At 32.5% G+C, this 22,042-nt stretch overlaps 1 protein-coding gene and 2 pseudogenes across 1 annotated transcript in view; all 3 read left to right on the top strand.

Annotated features, from left to right (window-relative positions):
* Positions 1 to 3,593: 3,593 nt before the first annotated feature.
* Positions 3,594 to 7,113, top strand: LOC111785039 (annotated as a pseudogene).
* A 6,581-nt stretch (positions 7,114 to 13,694) lies between these two features.
* Positions 13,695 to 17,624, top strand: LOC111785037 (annotated as a pseudogene).
* A 148-nt stretch (positions 17,625 to 17,772) lies between these two features.
* LOC111785036 (receptor-like cytosolic serine/threonine-protein kinase RBK2) overlaps positions 17,773 to 22,042 on the top strand; it is a 16,300-nt gene continuing 12,030 nt past the window's right edge. The window contains exon 1 of the mRNA XM_023665518.1: positions 17,773 to 17,920. Within this exon, the coding sequence (XP_023521286.1) occupies positions 17,773 to 17,920 (148 nt within the window). The remainder of the gene's footprint in view (positions 17,921 to 22,042) is intronic.

Below are 22,042 nucleotides of genomic sequence, written 5' to 3'. Positions count from 1 at the left end.
TACGCTTCTGCAGTTGGGAGTTTGATGTATGCTATGGTCTGCACTAGACCTGACATAACACATGCAGTGGGAGTTGTTAGCAAGTACATGGCAAATCCAGGGAAGGAACATTGGGAAGCTGTGAAGTGGCTTCTGAGATATCTGAGAGGTACATCCAATACTACACTTTGTTATGGCAATGGCAAAGTAGTTCTGCAAGGTTTTGTGGATGCTGATCTGAGTGGAGATGTAGACTCCAGCAAGAGCACATCTGGGTATATCTACACTATAGATGGAACAGTAGTGAGTTGGATGTCCAAGCTTCAGAAATGCGTTGCTCTTTCATCTACTGAAGCTGAGTACGTGGCCATAGCTGAAGCTGGAAAGGAGATGATATGGATGACAGACTATCTAGAAGAATTAGGCCGGAAGCAGTGCAAGAAGATCCTTCATACAGATAGTCAGAGTGCCATACAGTTGGTGAAAAACCCAGTCTATTATTCAAGGACAAAACACATTAGAAGACGGTACCATTTCACTCGCAAGTTAGTGGAAGAAGGCGATATGTGTTTGGAGAAGATAGAGGGTGCAAAGAATCTAGCAGACATGTTGACAAAATGTGTTGATGTTGGAAAATTAAGGTTATGCAAAACCCTAATTGGTATAATGTAGGATAAGTCTCCAAGTGAGAGAATTGTTAAGTTATGGAGTCTGCTCCCTGTATTTATAGCTTGGTCAACGGCTATATCCGGTAAAACTATATTTGGTAAAGCCATATATGGTAAAGCTATATCCGGTAAAGCTATATATGGTAAATAGCTATATATAGTAGATGGTTAAATTTGGTAAAGCAATATTTAGTAGACTAAACCATATATATATATCCCGTCCAGTAAAGCTTTGAAAATGTACTTTTCATTCTCTGTACTCTCTCTTGTTGTACATACCTGAAGTCATCAATACAAAATTCTTTTAGCCAGAGTTCTCCTTGCAATTTTTTCTATCCTGTTCTTTGTGTTCATCTAGATCGAGCGTGTGCGTTGTTGTACGATCCTAACATAATGGAGAAGAACATTATATAAGAGAGTAGCCTTGTTAGAGATGCATGGAAAAGTTAGAAAGACCCTTAAAACTCCCCATAAAGTTGTAAAGCGTTTTAGTAGACATGCTTCTTTAGAAAAGAATATCATCCATCGAAGTTATTATTTTCATCTTTCAACATCTTCATAATCAGTTTTATGGAAGGAGAGTTCTTTTGTTATTGAGTGGTATGTTGAGGAAATATTATCTTCAAATTTGTACAACAATTTTATTGATCCATTTTTTTAATAAAAAAATCATTTATGCACCTCGATTAAAGGGGTAGTTTTAGAACTTGAATAATGAAAAAAGCACAGTAAGAAAATATTGAAGAGAAGTATTATGTCATTCTATTATACATAGAGTTACATTTATGGATATAAATAGTTAATCCAAATTGATCCTTTTAATATACTCTAATCAAAATCTTATTAATAGCCAACTAAAACCAAATTAGCTAGTGGGTGGAGTCTTGTTGTTCTAGTTTTGAAACAAATATTTAAATGAACTACTTATCTTATAGGGGAAAGAGCTAATTATATCTTATGGAATACAAACTACTTATAGGGGAAAAGCTAATTATATCTTATGAAATTGTATTCTTGGAAATCAAAAGATTACCAGATAAGTAGTAATTGGTAGCTTGCTCAAGATTGAGATTGAGTGACGTATAATCATTTCGTAAGATATTTATCTTCTCAATTAAAAAATTGTGAGATTTGACATCGGTTGGAGAGGGGAACAAAATATTTTTTATATGGATATAGAAACCTCTCCATAATAGACGTTTTAAAATGGTGAGGCTAGCAGTGATACATAATGAGTCAAAGTGGACAATATCTGTTAGAGTTGGACTTGAGCTATTATCAATAGTATCAAAACCAAACACTGAATAATGTACTAGCGATGGACTAGGCCTGTTATAAAATAAATTACTAAGGATTGATAAAACATTTATTCCATACTTTAACTCACATGTTTATTCACTATTTGTTATTTGTTTCAACAAGGTGAAAATAACTACTTTTTCTCAACATTTTCTTTAAACAATGCTACACTTAGAAAATAAACTAAAATATTTGAGGAATGATGGAGGGAAGGTCTTGCGAGCATCTCTACTAGGCTAGGCGAGGACGGAGAAGCCTTCCATTATTTAATTCCTCATTTTCGCAAAGTTTCCAACTTATTTTTATTTTTCAATATAATCTTTATTAAAAAATTGTAAAAAAAATTCTAATAAATCAATATATTTTGTAAGCAAACCTATCTTGTTCTACCGACATAATTTGAAAATCAAAATTTTAATATTACAACATAGTTTTTAACAATTAAAAAATCTACGACATAGTCTTGAGTTTAAATATACAATTATGTTCCAAAATTAACTAATTCATTTTTTTAAATAGCCAACAAAAATATATATGTATGTTGAAAATATATTTATACTAAGCGGGGATGGGGTGGAGAATATAATCTCATCCCTACCCCATTTATCTAACAGGAAAAATGTTTCCCATTCCCTTTCGGTCTAAACAGGAAATCCCCTCCCCGTTTGGGTTGGACCCAGTTCCATCATTTATACGAAAACAAACCGGAAGTTTTGGAGAAGTATTGGCTAAGCATCAAACTGAGTTCAAGACGAAAATCCAAATTTGGAGTGAAGCTTTAACTACTGCGGCCAACTTGTTTGGTTGGCATCCCAGACCTTGGTATATATTCTTAATATTAGAGGATTCATTTTATCTCAAGATGCAATCTAACTTGTCGTCAATTCTTATCATTTTTAACTTTAGTATGATTACATGCTTAAGAAATTATTTTATTCAAGACATGGTTAAAGAAGTGTTGTGTATATTAAAACGCACTTGTACACCCTTATATGTAGAAAGTACAAAGTTTCACTCCCAGTTACAACCTAAAATGCTCTAATACCAACTGTTATAGCGGAAGTGAAAGCAAGATTGATCCCACTCACACACCCACCAACAAAAATTAAACAAAGAGATACAAATATTTACGTGGTTGAGAACGAAAAAATTATTTATCTTCTACGTAACAAATTAATAAAAATGATAAAATAGTTGGTCGATACTTCCACTCACATGGGTCCTCAATAATACATTTCTTTCTCTATACTTTCATTTTAAATCGAAAGAATCGAAGAAGCCTTAGCAAACATGGAGGGAAGCTCTAACAAGTGAACTAGGAACTGGTTAAGAATCAATTCATAGTAAAATAATGGTAATAATATAAATAATTATTAACATTATAACTTATTAAACATGTTTCACATACATCTGCCGACAATACTTTTACAAAGTTTAGAAAACAAAAACTCGTGTGGACCAACTAGGATTTATAGAAACTACCAAACTTTGGTTGACTTTTATGCTTCCTTTAATTACGATGTTAATGGTAGGGCCTCAAACAAATTACAAGGCAAAGAGAAGTGATAAAATTATTCAAAGCCAAACGTTTGATTCGCCACTTATTCCATACCTGCTGTAATCTTCAAAGTGTTTCTTCACTTTTCGATGGATTTTTCTATTGCTATGACACAATTATCAGCTCTTTCTCAGTGGAGTTATGATGTGTTTTTGAGTTTTAGAGGAAAGGATACCGATCCAACTTCACCAGTCATTGTCTTGCAGCAAAAGGGAGTCAACGTCTTCATTGATGATAAGTTCAAAAGGGGTGAGCTAATCTCTGAGTCCCTTTTTCGATTCATAGAGGAAGCTTTGATCTCGATTGTTATATTCTCTGAAAATTATGCTTATGTAAGAAATTTCAAGGCCAGATACTTTGGCCAATTTTCTTTAAAGTGGATCCATCAGATGTACAAACTGGAAGTTTTGGAGAAGCATTGGCCACACTTCAAGCTAAGTTCAAGACAAAAATCTAAATTTGGAAGGATGCTTTAACTGGGGCCGCCAACTTGTCTGGTTGGGATCTAGGAAATTTGTCTGGTTGGGATCTAGGAACTATGTATATATTTTTAAGCCATTTAACTCCATCTACTCTTACCATTTCAATATCTATTTTCTTTAATTTCAATATGATTACATGGTTAACCAGAGGAATGAGGCTGATCTTATTCAAGAACTTGTTAAAAAAATATTGTCGATATTAAATCTTACTTGCACGCCTTTATATGTAGCAAAGTATCCAATTATAATTGATTCTTAACTAGAAAATTTAAGGTCAAACTCCTATTATTGGACACAACATGAGCCTAGTAATAGTGTTTACATGGTGAGGATATATGGGATTAGAGGCCTTGGTAAGACCACTTTGGCCAAAGCTTCATACAACAAAATGGCTCACCAATTTGAAGCGTGCTACTTTCTATCAAGGAAGATTATAGGAAGATTTAAAGGTCAGCAATCTTGATAAAAAGAATCAACATCATAAGGCATAGACTTCGTTTAAAGAAAGTTCTTATAGCGATTGATGATGTGGATAAGCTTGAGCAGCTAGAAGCATTGGTTGGTGACCGTAATTGGTTTGGCACTGGATCTTTCACTTATTATGGTTGAAAATCATAAGGTGGAAATGCATGATTTAGTACAACAGATGGACCATAAAATAATCAATAGTGAATCGTCTGAGCCAGAAAAAAGGAGTAGATTATGGTTAGAAGAAGATGGTTTAAAGATGTTTTTGGATAATTGAGTGAGTAATTCTTACCCAAGCTTTCTTCAATTTAATTGTTTCCAATACATGGCATGGAAAAGGTCGTTAAATTATTAAATTTATGAGTTTGCATGCAAAAGTCATAAAGTTGGAGTTGCCTAATCTTATGAGACTAGACGTGGATCCACTAGCTTTTTTAAAAAAAGAAAAATTTAAAATTACTTATGGTTCGAAATGTAAGATTTTTTACAAATATTAAATATCTACTGGTTAAAGTGGATTAAGTGGCATACATTTACTCCGGCATCTCTATCATCAGGTTTTATTACAAAAAACTTCGTTGGATTAGATCGGTAACATAATCGCATCCAAAATTTGGAGAAAATTACATTGCTATTTAATTAATATTATTATTATTATTATTTTTCTGTTTTTCAACTTATTTTAGGATCGTAAAAGGTTGAAGTTGATTTTAGTTACTCTAGATTAGAGAAAATTTCTAACTTCTCTACCTCATCACCTCATCACGCCTGGAAGAATTGTATCTTAGGCACGGCACAAATTTAAGAACAATTCCTACTTCACTTGTTTCTCTTGGTAAGCTTATTATCTTAGACTTTAATCACTATTCGAGCCTTAAAAAGCTTCCAAGCTACCTCGGGTTGAAGTCTCTTAAAGTTTTNAAAAAAAAAAAAAAAAAAATTGAGGAACTTCCAAACTTCTCTTAGCATCAAATCTTGAAAAATTGTATTTGAAAGAATGCACAAATTTAAGAATGATTCACGAGTCTATTGGATCTCTGGATAAACTTGTTACCTTGGACCTTGAAGAATGCTCTAACCTTAAGAAGCTTCCAAGCTACCTTTCATTGAAATCTCTTAAACATTTGAATCTCAATCACTGCCAAAAAGCTTCAGGAAATTTCGGACTTCTCTGCAGCATTAAACCTTCAAAGCTTGTATCTCGAAAAATGCACAAATTTAAGAGTGATTCACGAGTCTATTGGATATTTGGATAATTTTGTTGCCTTGGACCTTAGATATTGCACTAAGCTTGAAAAGCTTCCAAGCTACCTCAAGTTTAAATCTCTTACATGTCTCGAACTCTCGGGCTGCTCTAAGCTCGAAATGTTTCCAAAAATTGTTGAAAACATGAAATTGTTAGTGTCGTTGTATTTAAATTCTATCGGCATAAAAGAGCTACCTTCATCAATTGAAAACTTTACCAGACTCAAGGTCTTAAACCTTGAGGGTTGCACCAACCTCATCTCCATTTCTAGTAAATTTATTTGTTACAAAATCTTGAAGAACTTAGTCTTCATGGGTGTTCTAGATTTGAAATGCTTCCCCATAAATGGGAGTCACCAATCCATCCAATATGCTCTTCTTCAAATCATGGAAACTTACCCAAAAACCCTATGTTGGTTGTCAAATGCAGACTTTTTGGAAACTTTATGTGATGTCAACCCTTTCTTAAATAACCTACTCTTGTCAGGAAACAAATTCTATAGTCTACCCTTATGTCTCCCTAAGTTCATGTCCTCGTCTTGAGGAATTGCAAGTTTTCAACAAATTCCAAGCCTTCCTTAATGTATATAAAGAATGGATGCCACTGGTTGTGAATCGTTAGCTAGAAGTCCAAACAACATTTTAGATATAATATCAAGCAAACAGGTTTATCTCTTCCCATTTTATTTCTCTTTGTTCATATTGCATTTTTCTCTCTCGTTAATATTTCCATGCATGTTAATTCTTATGTCACAGCACATAACACTAAGTGACTATTCCTAGAGAGTTCATTCTAATACACATTGAAATTTTAGAACGGTTCAGTCATTAGACTATATCAAATTCAATAAAAGTTAGCTTTCGACATGATGACAATATAGAAAGAACTTTGGCTACCTATGCTAAATTTCGAGTGGATGGAGATTCATATCAAGGGGAAGCCTTAATCTCATGTAACATATTCATCGGGTATAGACTCCAAAATTCTTTTATGAGAAAATTCCCATCATCAACATCAAAATATACATGGTTAGTAACAACTTCTTTTCCAATATTTAGTAGCTCCGTAGTGGTGAATGATTGGAATAATGTTATAGTAGGTTTGAAGTTGTGAAAGGTCGTGAGGTTAATGTAACTAATAGAAGCTGTGGTGTCCATCTCACTAAAGAGATCCATGAGATATCCCAAAATGATGTTAAGGGGCCAGGGGTAATGTATACAGATATTGATGACATAGAGGGATTGCCAAGCTGGTGAGTGAGCTTACATACTTGCCAACTCGATTCATTGGTTTCTTGTGTTGTTTTGAGTAAACTATGCTTCTTTTCATATATATTATTTTCTTAGGTATAATGTTGATAATGGCACAGGGATGCTATCAAATCCTTCACTAAAGAAGTCTCCGCCAGATTAGATTGCAATGCAACGTTGCATGTAGTAAACTTCCTAGTTGATAATGATTCCAAAATAAAACTTATGAACAACTTTCCCATGCATGTAATGGATGGCATGGCAGAGACTACACTCGGCAAATATTATGCGATAAATGATTGAACATAAAGGATGAGTTCCATTCCTTTGGGAGAAAGGCTTTGAATGAGTGTGGTGGATTTATTTTAATGAATAAAAGGGGATTTTGTGAAGGATCTCAAATTTGTATCAGAAGCAATAGACTGCCTTCCCAAAAATATCTCATAGTTTTTTAAGGTGGGTATAGATTTCACTATCTGAACAATGCTGATGATGGAGATGGTCATTTGAATTCTTCAAGATTTTTAAGGATTGATGATGAAAAAGAACCTTATATGAGAGAGTAGCCTCATTAATAATACATGGAAAAGTTAGAAGGACCCTCAATACCCCCAAAAGTTGTAAAGCTTTTTAGTAGATATGCTTCTTTGGAAAAGAATATCATCCATCTAAGTCATTAATATATCTTTCAACATGTTCACTAGTTTTGATAAGAATCACGGTGTCACGGAGAGCTTAATTGATTTCAAGTCTGTCGCATTAACCACTCAAGCACATCAACATTTGTTAGAAAAAACTAGGTTTAATTTTATAAATTATGTAAAAGTCAAATGGTCAATTTGACTTATTCTTTGTGGAGATTGGAGGGGATCGGGAAGAAATCCCANGGGATCGGGATTGAATCCCAGTCACAAACGTCTTTTGTCGGGAGACTATAAATACCCACAATATGTTATGTAAAATTCAGATCTCAAATTGAGACGTTTCCCTTAGAAATCCGAGTATCATATTTGCCGTTTCTAAGTTTCAACCAATTCTTGTGGTAGAATTGCACTCGAGCCATTCAATCAAGCCTTGATCAAGTTAGATTGTGAAGTGACTCAATTTAGAACAAGGTTTCCAAATCTTGCTTCTAGATCTTCAATCGTAAGAGGTAATCTAATTCTAGCATTATCTCTTGGTTGATCCAAATTTCGTATAAGGAGGTGTTAATTACTTTGATTCAAAGGTTCTTGTTTCAACAAAAGCTTGGATCGTTGTACTGAGGATTAGGATTGCCTTATCAAGTTTTATGGAATATAGAATGAGAGTTCTTTTGTTAGTGTGTTGGGTGTTCAGTTCTTATTTTGATAAAAGACGTTCCAAGAAATATGAACTAACGTTTTTATTTGAGCCCTTTTTTTATTTAAAAAAAGAATCCTTCTTCTATGTAAACTATGTACCTCGAATAAAGGGATAGTTTTAAAGATCGAGTAACTAAAGAAGCAGAGTAAGAGAGTAGTGAAAAAGCTATAGAAAAAAACAGGGAAGTATTATGTCATTCTATTATAGATAAACAATAACACTCTCCAATAATATAGGAGAAGTTCTATTTAGTTCATCCAAATTGATCATTTACAAATCATTTAGAATTACAATTTAGTCCAAAGTTCATTTTAATATATTCGTCTCATGGATAAATAATCTTGTTATCATCCAATTAAAAGCCAAAATCTTGAGAGGGTGGAATTTTATTGTCCAAATTTTGAAACAATCATTTAAATAAACTACTTATCCTATTTGGGGAAGAGTTAATTGTATCTTATGAAATTGTGTTCTTGCCTTCTTATTTGATAAAGTCCTCGGAATAATAGGTTTCAGTTAAAAAAATCACTCACCTTTTGAAATCAAAAGATGACCAGATAAGCAGTAATTCGTAGTTCGCTCAGGATTGAGATTGCTCGGGATTGAGATTGAGTGACTTATAATCATTTTTAAAAAAATTATCTTTTCAATGAAAAAAAAAATTGTGAGATTCCCACATTAATTTGAGAGGGAAACAAAATATTATCTATATGGGCATGAAAACTTCTCAACAATAGACCCGTTTTAAAACTGTGAGGCTAACAATAATATGTAATGAGTCAAAACAGACAATATCTGTTAGCGGTGGACTTATGATGTTATAAATGGTATCAGAGCCAAATACTGGATATTGTGTTGGGTGCGAGTTATATATTAGCAATGGATTTAAATTGTTATAAACTAAATTATTAAAAATACATAAAACATTTAGTCCACTTGTCAACATTTTCTTTAAACAATGCTACACTTGAATGAAAATAAACAAACGTTTGAAGAAGAATTAGCCAACATGGAGGGAAGCTCTTGCGAAGAAGCCTTCCATGTTCTCCATTTATGATCTCAAAATTATATATATATATATATATATTGAAAATATATTTATATTAAGTGGGGTGGAGAATTAGACGGGGATGGAGATGGAGAATATAATTCCCTCTCTACCCATTTATCCAATGGGGAAATTTTTTTTCCCACTCCGTTCGTGTCTAAATAGGAAATCCCCTTCCCGTATGGATTGTGACCTAATTCCGCGAGTAAAACAGACATCTCAAGCTACGAACAACATCAAAGAGCAAATAAACCCATTAAAAACAAATTCGAGAAGAAAAGAACAAAATAAGATGATATCAAAACAAATATGAATGATTCATAAAAAGAATAATTATTAGTACTTTAACTTGTTAATTTAAATATTTTTCATAAACATATGTGGACATAGACATTTGATAAAGTTTAGAAAATAAAAACTTCCCATCAAGTGGACGAACTAATATATCTAACTTTGTAGAAGCTACCAAACCTTTTGACTTTCATGCTTTCTTTTATTATGGTGTTTATTATGGGAATAATTCAAACAAATTTCAAAGGGAAAGCTAAGGAAACTGTCAAGAAAATGCATTTATATCTTAAATTTGAACATGTCTACTATATAGAAATGGTCAGATTATTAAAAGCCCACGCGTTTGCTTTGCTATTTATTTGATACCTACTTATCCATTTTTGCTTTGTAGTCTTCAAAAATTTTGTCACTCGAAAAGAAAAAAGCTTTTTCATAGGTTATTCCATTGCTATGAGAGAATCATCATCGACTTCTTATGATGTGTTTTTGAGTTTTAGAGGAGAGGATACTCGAACCAATTTTACCAGTCATCTTGTCATGGCTTTGCAGCAAAAGTGTGTCAACGTCTTCATAGATGACAAGCTCGAAAGGGGTGAACAAATTTCTGAATCTCTTTTCCGATCTATAGAGGGAGCTTTGATTTCTATTGTTATATTCTCTGAGAATTATGCATATTCTTCTTGGTGTCTGGATGAATTGGTGAAAATAATCGAATGTAAGAAATCTAAGGACCAGAAAGTTTTGCCAATTTTCTATTACGTGGATCCATCAACTATACGAAAACAAACCGAAATTTTTGGAGAAGCATTGGCCAAACATCAAGCTGAGTTCAAGACGAAAATTCAAATTTGGAGGGAAGCTTTAACTACGGCTGCCAACTTGTCTGGTTGGCATATCAGACCTAGGTATATATTCTTAATACTAGAGGATTTATTCTATCTCAAGATGCAATTTAACTTGTCATTTTTAACTTTAGTATGATTACGTGCTTAACAACAGGTATGGTAGGAATGAGGCTGATTTTATTCAAGACATTGTTAAACAAGTGTTGTGTATGTTAAAACGCACTTGCACACCCTTATATGCAGAAAGTACAAAGTTACACTCTCAGTCACAACCAAAATGCTCTGATACCAATTGTTGTACTCCAATACCACAACCTCAATGCTCTGATACCAATTGTTGTACCCTAACGCCACAACCAAAATGTTTTGATACTAATTCTTGTACCCCAATGCCACAACCAAAATGCTCTGATACCGATTGTTGTACCTTAATGCCACAACCAAAATGTTCTGATACCAATTAATGTAGAGGAAGCAGAAGCAAGATCGATCGTACTCACATATCCACAAACAATTGATTTGTTATCGAATCTTCATTAACTTAGTCTTAATGGATGTTCTAGATTTGAAATGCTTCCCCATAAATTGGGCTCAACAATCCATCCAATATTCTTTTTTTTCAAGTTATGGAAACTTGGTCGAATTTCTACATTTATCAGTTTCAAAAGAGAGCCTATGTTTTCTCGTTTCACTTTGTTGATCTTGAAAATTGCAACATATCAAATGCAGATTCACATTGTTTAGAAATTTTGCGTGATGTCACCCCATCCTTATCTAGTCTATTCTTGTCATCAAACAATTTCTTTCGTCTATCCTCATGTCTTCACAAGTTTACGACCTTGTAGCGTCTCGTATTGAGTAATTGCAAGTTTCTTCAAGAAATTCCAAACCTCCCTTTGTGTATACAAAAAAATGAATGCTACTTATTGAAAGGTTCAAGTTACTAATATTTGGTGTTTTCTTGTAGAAAATTTATATGCTCTTTATGCGTTGTATCTTGGTTGATGTTGTAAGTTTCTGCTTCTAATCAATAACAAATTGTTCCAATTTTTGGTTAGCTTGCATAGAGTATGGTTTAGGTGGGATGACAAAACATTGTGATATATTAAGAGTCTGGACTTTTTTATGACCTCGTAAAATAACCTTTTCACTTCCATATACACATTACATCGTATGTTATCGTATCCATTATTTCTTGTAATGCCTCTTCCATTACTTGAAATCATTCCAACTCTAAGCCCTACTACCATTGTCGACCACTAGGCTAATAGATGTTCATTTAATCTCCTATCTTTTACTAAAGACAAGAACCTAATGTAAACATCATTAACCATAGGGATAACGGGCCACCTTGTCGAATACTCCACATGGCACGAGGCAAAAAAGAAAACCAAAAACCTTTCTTTTCTAGACGTATCCAATGTCTCTAGTTAAAGCTTTCTTGAAGTCTATTTAGGTAACATCTAATCAACTAGCATGTGGCTCAGTCCAATATAGCAATGTTGATACTAATAGTAATAATAGTAATAATATACCGTATTTTTTCTCCTAGTATGTTTGTCTCACAATTTTAATGAACTTGTATTTGTTAAATTTCAAGTCTATTGATTGTAAATATTTCAATATAGTGTATCTCAAAATATTTTAAATCATTGAATTATTTTTTGCCGAAAATGATTATGTTGAGATCCAATGCCTGCCTTGCAAGACACGGGCGTTGTGAATTTTTGGAGGTTTCAATAGATTTTAGAAATAAGTAGGTTTAACTCACTAAATCGATCATTGTGTATACTACAAAAATCAACGATTTGTTCTTAAACTATAATATATTTTCTTCTTAAAAAACCCATTAATTTCAAATTAGATTTAAAATAAAGATTATAATCCTATTAATTTTATGCTAGACATATATTTATTCTAAGTTTAGAGTATGATAGTATAGGTTGAAAATATACACTAAAATTAAACTTTTAGAACATTTGATTTATATTTTTTATCTAATATTATTAAATATAAAATATCATTTTTATGCTTTTCACTAACCCACTTAGAATCTTTACTAAACTATGAAATAAATTACAAACGTTGAAGACATAATATTTGTGTGTGAAATTTCTTGAATTTCTTTACATCATTACAAATTTGGAACCATCACGTGAGAAAAGAGAATCATCAAAGTAATACAAATCTTATCATTGATTCAATTTCTATTATTATTTTTCCTCGATTTAAGATATAAAGGTTCTCGATTCAAGATATAAAGGTGTGTAAGTGCAATTTCTTGACAATTTCCTCAGGTTTTTTCTTTGAAATTTCTTCGAGGTATCTCTATCATCGCCATTGTAATTGAACACAATTTTACCCTAAGTTTTATCTAATTCACATAATTTTTTTTTATCCATATCACCTTTTACATCATTTAATTCAAGCAAGACTTTGTTTTAATGTTTTTGTGAGGATACAAGATAACATTATAGCCTTACAAATTATAAACTCAAACAATATACAATTAATTTGCTAAAATTATTAATAAATCATTCTCATTGATTAATTCAAACTCATTTTACTCTTCCCAGTGTTTATCAAAATAATTAATTCATGAAAACCCACTATTCACAAGTAAGTTATAATTGCAAATCCATTTGAATACATGTGTAATTAAATCATATGCCTTAAAAAGCATATAACTTATCCTCTAATGAACAAATTTTTATGATTCCCTATTGGAGAGAAGGTTTTCGGGATGAGCTAAGAACATGGACAAAGAGACAGCAAACAATTTAAATAAAATTTGTTTAAATTTGTTAAATTCATATGTGATAAAGTAACTTCGAGATTCACATTCCTCAGAGGTGAGAAGAAGAATTCTTGATAAGGGTGTGGAAACCTCTCACTAACGGACAGTGTTTTGAAGTTCAAGAGTTAAAATCTAAAAACAACAATATTTGCTAGTGTGCGCTACACTAACCATAAGAGATAAAGGCCCCTTCGATTAGCCAAAAGTCAGTTTTCCACGGAGATAATTGCACAACTAAAAGCTAGTAAAATAAGAAGTAATATCATAAGCAATAGATTCTTTCGAGATTTGCAAGGGTGGATGATATAAAAGAAGATGATATCAAATAAGAGCCTCGTTGGAAATAAATGAAACATGTAGAGAGAGAATTTTATCATTAAAATTTCACTCAAAACTACTTTCAATCAAAACGCTCTAAATTGAAGTGTTTTCCCAATATTTTCGAAATTATTTTTGTTTGTGTTTCTTTCTGATGGGTTCTGCTGATTCATGGGCTTTGTTTCCAAATTTAGAGTGGAATTATGATGTGTTTTTAAGTTTTAGAGGAGAGGACTCGATCCAATTTCACCGGTCATCTTGAACTGGTCTTGCGGCAAAGAGGAGTCAACGTTTTCATAGACGACAATCTCAACAGGGGTGAGCAAATTTCTGATTCTCTTTTCCGATCTATAGAGGGAGCTATGATTTCTATTGTTATATTCTCTGAAAATATGCATCTTCTTCCTGGTGTCTGGATGAATTGGTAAAAATAATGGAATGTAAGAAATCCAAGGGCCAGATAGTTTGGCCAATTTTCTATAAGGTGGATCCTTGGGATGTACGAAAACAAACCAGAAGTTTTGGGGAAGCATTGGCCACACATCAAGCTAAGTCAGAGACGAAAATCCAAATTTGGAGAGATGCTTTAACTGCTGCGGCTAACTTTTCTGGTTGGGATCTAGGAACAAGGTATATTTTTAAGACATTTAACTCCATCTACTCTTAGCATTCAATATATATCATCTTTAATTTCAATATGATTACATGGTTAACAACAGGAAGGAGGCTGATCTTATTCAAGACCTTGTAAAAGAAGTATGTCGATATTAAATCTTACTTGCACGCCCTTATATGTAGCCAAGTATCCGGTTGGAATTGATTCTCAACTAAAAAAAATGAGGTTACACTACCATCATTGGCCACAATATGAGCGTGTTTACATGGTGGGGATATATGGGATCGGAGGCATGGGTAAGACGACTTTGGCCAAAGCTTTATACAACAAAATTGCTAACCAATTTGAAGCTTGTTGTTTTCTATCAAAAGTTAAGGAAGCTTCAAACCAATTCAACGGCCTTGTTCAACTACAGGAGCACCTACTCCATGAGATATTAAAGGAAGATTTGAAGGTTGGCAATGTTGACAAAGGAATCAACGTCATAAAGAATAGACTTCGTTCAAAGAAAGTTCTTATAGTTGTCGATAATGTGGATAAGCTTGAGCAGCTAGAAGCATTGGTGGGTGGACATGATTGGTTTGGCGTGGGTAGTATGATCATTGTGACAACAAGAAACAATCATTTGATTTCTGCCCATGAATTTGATCAAAAGTATCGTATTCAAGGAATGAATCATTATCACGCCCTTGAACTTTTTAGTTGGCATGCTTTTAAGAAAAGTTATCCACCGAGTAATTACTTAGACCTTTCAAAACGTGCTACAAGTTACTGTAAAGGTCATCCCTTGGCTCTTGTTGCTTTAGGTTCTTTCCTTTGTAAGAGAGACGACCAAGTAGATTGGAGAAGTATATTAGATGAATTTGAGAACTCTTTGAGCAAAGACATAAGTGATATTCTTCAAATAAGTTTTGATGGGCTTGAAGTAAAGAAAAAGGAGATTTTCCTAGATATTTCTTGTTTTCTAGTGGGAGAAAAAGTTGACTACGTTAAGGATATTTTAAATGCACGTCATCTCAATGCAAATTTTGGAATTAAAGTTCTTATAGATCTTTCACTTATTAATACGTCAGATGGGTTATAAATTAGTCAATGGTGAATCTTCTAAGCACGGAAAAGGAGCAGATTGTGGTTAGGATTTCAAGGTGCTCATTGATAACTCTGTGAGTAACCTTGGCCCAAAATTACTTGTTTCCATACTTTGTGATGGAAAATATTGTTAGTTACTAAATTTATGAGCTTGCAGGAACAAAGGCAGTTAAAGCCATAAAGTTGAAGTTGTCTAATCCCACAAGACTAGACGTGGATCCACGAGCATTTACGAAATTGAAAAATCTGGAATTGCTTATGGTTAAAAATGTAGAATTTTCTACAAATCTGAAGTATCTACCGAATAGCATAAAGTGGACGAAGTGGAGTAATTTTACTCGAGACTTTCTACCATCATGCTTTATGACAAAAAAATCTCGTTGAATTAGAATTGCAACATAGTCGCATCCGAAATTTGGAGAAATGATGGAAGGTACTTATATTTTTACTAATTGGAAGTTTTTCCTTATATATATATATTTTAAACTTTTAATGGATGATTAAAAAAAAAAGGTAAAAATATGTATTTATGGAAAAAAAAATGNTTTTTTTTTTTTTTTTTTTTTTTTTTTTTTTTTTTAAGAAATAGATCTTTAAATAATTGTATTCTACCTAAATTACCTTAGATCTTTATTTACTTTTAAAGGTTGGAGCGGACTCTACATTTTTAGAGAAAATTCGAGGCTTCTTTGGATCATCAAGCCTTGAAGAACTGTATCTTAGCAACGGCACAAATTTAAGAACAATTCCTACATCAGTTGCTTCTCTTGGTAAGCTTGTTACCTTAGACCTTAATTATTGTTCGAACCTTAAAAAGCTTCCAAATTATTTCATGTTGAAGCCGCTCAAATACTTGAATCTCTCTTATTGCAATAAACTTGAGGAACTTCCATACTTGTCCAAGCTTGTTACCTTACTCCATTATTGTTCGAACCTTAAAAAGCTTCCAAACTACCTCATGTTGAAGTGTCTTAAATATTTGAATCTCTCTTATTGCAATAAACTTGAGGAACTTCCCGACTTCTATGCACTATCAAACTTTGAAATCTTGTATCTCAATAACTGCACAAATTTAAGAGTAATTCATGAGTCTATTGGATCTTTGGACAGTCTTATTGACTTGGACCTTAGTCAATGCACTAAACTTGAGAAGCTTTCAAGCCGCCTTAGGTTAAAATCTCTTCAATATTTAAAAGCCTCCGGATGCTGTAAGCTTGAAATGTTTCCAAAAATTGCTAAAAACATGAAATCTTTACTCTCATTGTATTTGGATTTTACCGGTATAAAGGAGCTATCTGCATCAATTGGAAACCTTACTGGGCTCAAGCTCTTATACCTTAATAGTTGCACAAACCTCATCTCCGTTCCTAGTACAATTTATTCGCTATTGTCGCTTAAAAGTCTTTGTCTTGATGGGTGTTCTAGAATTGAAATGCTTCCCCATAAAAGGGTCTCACCAATCCATGGAAACTTACGCACAAACCATATACTTTCCAAGTTCATTTCGTTGGATCTTTAAAATTGCAACCTATCAAATGCAGATTTTTTGGAACATATATGGTGTGTCAACCCTTTCTTAAAGGGTCTTGTCTTGTCGGGTAACAAATTCTGTAGTCTGACCTCATGTCTCCAAAATTTCATGTTCTTGTCGAGTCTCAAAGTGAGGAATTGCAAGTTTCTTCGACAAATTCCAAACCTTTCTCTGTGTATGGAAATAATGGATGCCACTCGTTGTGGATCGTTGGTTAGAAGTCCAGACAACATTTTGGATATAATATCAAGCAAGCACGTTTATATCTTCTCATTTCATTTTTCTTTGTTTATGTTGCATTTTTCTCTATCGTTAATATTTTTGTGCATGTTAATTCTTATGTCACATAACATTACACAAGGTGGTAACGTTCTTAGACAGTTCATTCTAATGAACGGAGAAATCCCAGAATGGTTTAGCCACAATACGATATCAAATTCAATGAAAGTTAGCTTTTTACATGATCCCAGTATAAAAAGAACTTTAGCTACCTATGCTAAGTTCAAAGTGGATGGAGATTCATATCAAGGGGAAGCCTTAATTTCATGTAACATATTCATCCGCTACATACTCCAAAGTTCTTTTAGGAGAATATTTCCATCATCAACATCAGAATATACGTGGTTAGTAACTTCTCCTCCTCAATGTTCCTTCATGACGAAGGATTGGAATGATGTTACAGTACAATTTGAAGTTATAAAACGTGATAGGGCTAATGTAAGTATAAGAAGCTATGGTGTCCATCTCACTGGAAAGGTCCATGGGATACAAAATTATATTAGGGGCCAGGAGTAATCTATACAGATTGTGATCAATTGGAGGAATTGCCAAGCTGGTGAGTGAGCTTACATCCTTGCCAACTTGATTGATTGGTTTCTTGTGTTGCTTTGAGTAAAATATGCTTCTTTTCTTATATATTATTTTGTATTGTATGATGTTGATAATGGCACAGGGATTCTATCAACCCTTCTGTCCAGAATTCTTCGCAAGATCAAGTCTCAATGGACTGATGGAGGGAGGGTACTTCATTGAAATTGATTCCAAAGAACAACCAAAGATAAGTGACATGAAAGATGCGATACTCGCCAAACGTATGTTTGATAAGCATTAATATATGATAATATGATAAAAATTGTTAATACATTGATAAGATAAGGAAATCAACTACAAGGGGGGTAAGATTCGGATTACCTTGTTGATCGAATATCTCAAGGCAAGAACACTTGATTGAGATTCGAATCACTCCACAAGCAAGATTGATCATGTCGAGCTTGAATGATTCTACATGCAATCTAAACTACATAGAATTGCAAAGAAACTTAGCCATTGGCTAAAGAAAATCACAAATGCTTCTTTTACTCTATGTCTGCTTACAAATACAACATATAAGGCTTTATATAGCCTCAAAAATGAAACTAAAGGTATTGCAAGAGTTGTAACATTCATAACTTTATGGCCATAATTAGCCATTATGTAAATGTAACCGAAATTAAATAAAAAGTCTTAAAATACAATAACTCTAAATTGTAACCCACCCAAAATTTACAACAATCAAACTTCATTCTTCTTCAATGTAGCATGAATTGAAGCATTTTTTTTTTATAATTTTGACAACCTTTTCTTCACATCTTCATTGAAGTATATTGTATGATTGATGTCTCTTGGTTCATATCATATCATACATTGTTTCAAAATTATCCTTAAACTTGTAAAAGTTCATGGATACTCTCTAACTTTAAAAAATATATATTTTTTCTTACTTAACCCTTCATCATTTTATTATAGGGAAAATTTTGATTTTGTTTTGTACAATTTTATATTTTAAATTGATTTTTTTTTTTTAAATATAACTTTAAAGAAACGGATTATTTGAATGTTGAAATTTAAAAGTATTTATGGTCCTAGTTAAATACTCAATTTTGACTAATCGAATGGGTCTTTCGGGTTTTTTAAAAGCAAAATGGATATCGTTTCGGTTCGTTATTTTATCACAGATAGATTTGATAAAATGTGTTACGTGAAATTTTTGGACGGTTTCTTTAGCTTTGTCTTTTAACTTTTTATTAGAAATTTGGACCTCGAAATAACTTATTTATACTTTTAGTTTATTAACTTTATGTATCATTCAAGTTTATAATCTATAAGTCTATCATTTTTTTTTTTCAAGTTTTAAAACAATAAAATTTGAAATATTCAAATTAGTATTTAATATAATATATTCAAACCGTACAAGATAAATTATTATCTACTACTTGCAATGATGTTAAACGTCTTCAAGCCGTTGTGCCATCCAGACTTTGTAGTGCAAGTCCTCTATCATCTTTAATTTCCTATAAATAACCAACACTCTTAGCTTTACATATAAATATATATATATTTTTTTTTTATTAAAAAACAGAGTATAGCATCTGTACCAATATGGGTAGGTCATGACCTCATCTTTAGTCACACACCTACATCAAACGTACATTATTAGTTGAATAACTAAGTAAGAAATCAATAATACCGAGATAACTAGATAACGAAATAAATCTAAAATATATTTTCAATACATATAGTTGAAAATATCAAAAAATTTATAAATGAGATCAACCATCCCGGATTCTAACCCTTTTTAAGATGCATTGAAAAGAAAAAGTAAAGAACAAAGGTTATCAACGACCACCGAGTTCAAGTATCTTCACTCTGATAACTACTCCAAAATTACTTTAATTTAAAGTCTCCTTGTTTTGACATTTCCCCCCTCAAGTCCCTCCATGATACATTTAAACTCTTTCAAATTAAATTTTTAGAAACTCACCGCAACATCCACTCCAACAAATAATGGATACAAAAGTTTACTATCTTCAAATATAAAGATCCAGGCATAAAAGGTCTATGATCAACTAAGACAACATATTAACAATAAATTAATATGGGAAAGTAGATATGAGCACTATGGACACAAAGTCCTTTTGAAAAACATGATCTAATCTACAGAACGTTTATATAAAAGAAAAATCCATATATTGCTTCATGACATTCAAAAACTAGGCAGCGTATTCAGTCGTATTCAGTCTGCAAATCAAAGTTACATCTAAGAGTATAGTAGAAGCAGAAGGCATGGTAATAGAAGAAAATAAATAACCAAGTCGGCTAGAATGTATGTTTTCACCTGAATAAGTAGAGGCTAGTTTTCTGTGTCGTGGAAGTGTCGGTAAGGTACATAAATAAGTAGAAAGTTCAAAACTAACAACACTATTATTTTAAAGAGTAGAAAACAAATTGATAATGCATAATATTTTCTTGTAAGAGAACCAAATAGAAGGTAACCTATTACTTTTAGGTTAAGAAAAAGAAAACTTTCAATTTTAACATGTTATAGTATAATCCATGCTAAATATTTAGAGAACTTAGAGATAAAACCATATAATTGTCTAAGAAAATTATATATGATTTGGCCTACTTTAGCTCGCAGTTTTAGTCCAAGATCCTTCAAAGTAGGCCAAGTCATCAATACATACGAGGTGAGGTGTCATGAAAAGCTAAATTGTTTAGAACGGGGATAACATTTCTTCCTTCAACCATTTTTGTTCTGACCAAATTTTTCGAAGTAGTCTTTCTACACAAAGTGGATAACATGTATTAATATCACTAAATGTCTGCGATGGGAACCATTAATTTTTTTATAATATTTGAATATTCTACATTCACACATCACAAGGTCGTAGCCATAATTTTTGTAAGGAAAAATTTAGTGTGATATAATTTTCTTAATCTAAGACAAGCTGAGAGGGGAAAACGTCCATTACTCCACCCTTGTTTTAGTGTTAAGAATAAAATAGACAAGTTGCTGATGCACTGTAAAATAGAAAATCTATAACTCCAAAATGCTAAAGAAAATCTATAAACAACAGAATGTTACCAAACTAAAATAAATAATAAAAAATAACTCAAAAGAACTTTATCCAACCCATTGTTCGGACTATTATAACTTATTTCTAAGTTTGATCAACTAAAGGAAAATCTAAAGCAGTTACGTATATCTTTATCAAATGTCTACACAGAGACTAAAGTAGTTAAATTGTGAACTTGTAGATAATATATATACTTGGTCCTTATTTTATTACTTTTGGAGATATAATAGTCTTATTTACCTCACCTATTTGATTCATATATAACATAAACACATGTTAAGTAGTTAACTCTAGTAAACACGATACAGAGCTATCTTGTATAAACTAGACACTCAACCTTTCAGTATAAACTAGACACTCAACCTTTTATTGTCTCACTAGACTGATTGACTATGAAGGTTGGCACATAGTCTTAGGCCTATTTTTCCTCCACAGATTTGGACTCAAAATTTTACTAAATCGAAAGCGCAAAGAATCTCTCCTTTCTTCAAAACAAAAACAATTTGACAAAAAAGAAGGAAAGGACCCTTAGGTGAAAATCGTATTAATTTCATGGTTCGATGGAAAACAATCATATTCGAATTGAACTACCACTAAGTTCAAGGAAAAAAAAAAACTTTAAAATCAATAAACATAAAGATAAAATTATCTAATAACAACTAGAAAGCTATCTAGAACATGGAAACAATTGAAAATGCAGAGGGAGAAATGGAGAAAGGAAAAACGGTAAATGCAGAGACAAAAAATAAAAAATAAAATGGGTGAGTACAGAGAGAGAAAAATGTTTAACAAGACTTTAACTAACTTCAAGTTAAGAATTCAATGTTCGTAAGTAAAACATAAAACTTGGTTCACGATTTTTGGAAACACTTTAATTCGAGGTAGCTTGAAAGCTTTTCAAGGTTGGTGCATCCTATGTTAGGATCGCACAACGCACACACTCGATTTAGATGAACACAAAGGAGAGGATAGAGAAAATTGTAAGGAAACTCTGGCTAGAAGGATTTGTATTGATGAGTATGTGTAAGAGAGAATACAAAGAATACAGAGAATAGCTTACTATATACGGTTTAGCTTACTATATATAGCTTTCCCAGATATAACTATCGGCTATATCTAGCTATTTACCATATATAGCTTTACCCGATATAGCTTTTTACTATATATAACTACTAGTCAACCAAGAATTTCATTCTCAAACGACCATGAGCATCTTCATGACACCATATCAATTGAGGCTTTGCACAACCTCAATATTCCAACATCAACACATTTTGTCAACATGTTTGCTGGATTCTTTGCACCCTCTATCTTCTC

The sequence above is a fragment of the Cucurbita pepo genome, unplaced genomic scaffold (assembly GCF_002806865.2).
Source record: "Cucurbita pepo subsp. pepo cultivar mu-cu-16 unplaced genomic scaffold, ASM280686v2 Cp4.1_scaffold000340, whole genome shotgun sequence".
NCBI lineage: Eukaryota > Viridiplantae > Streptophyta > Magnoliopsida > Cucurbitales > Cucurbitaceae > Cucurbita > Cucurbita pepo.
The sequence above is the reverse complement of the archived record's forward strand: the minus strand, read 5'-3'. Positions and strand labels throughout refer to the sequence as shown.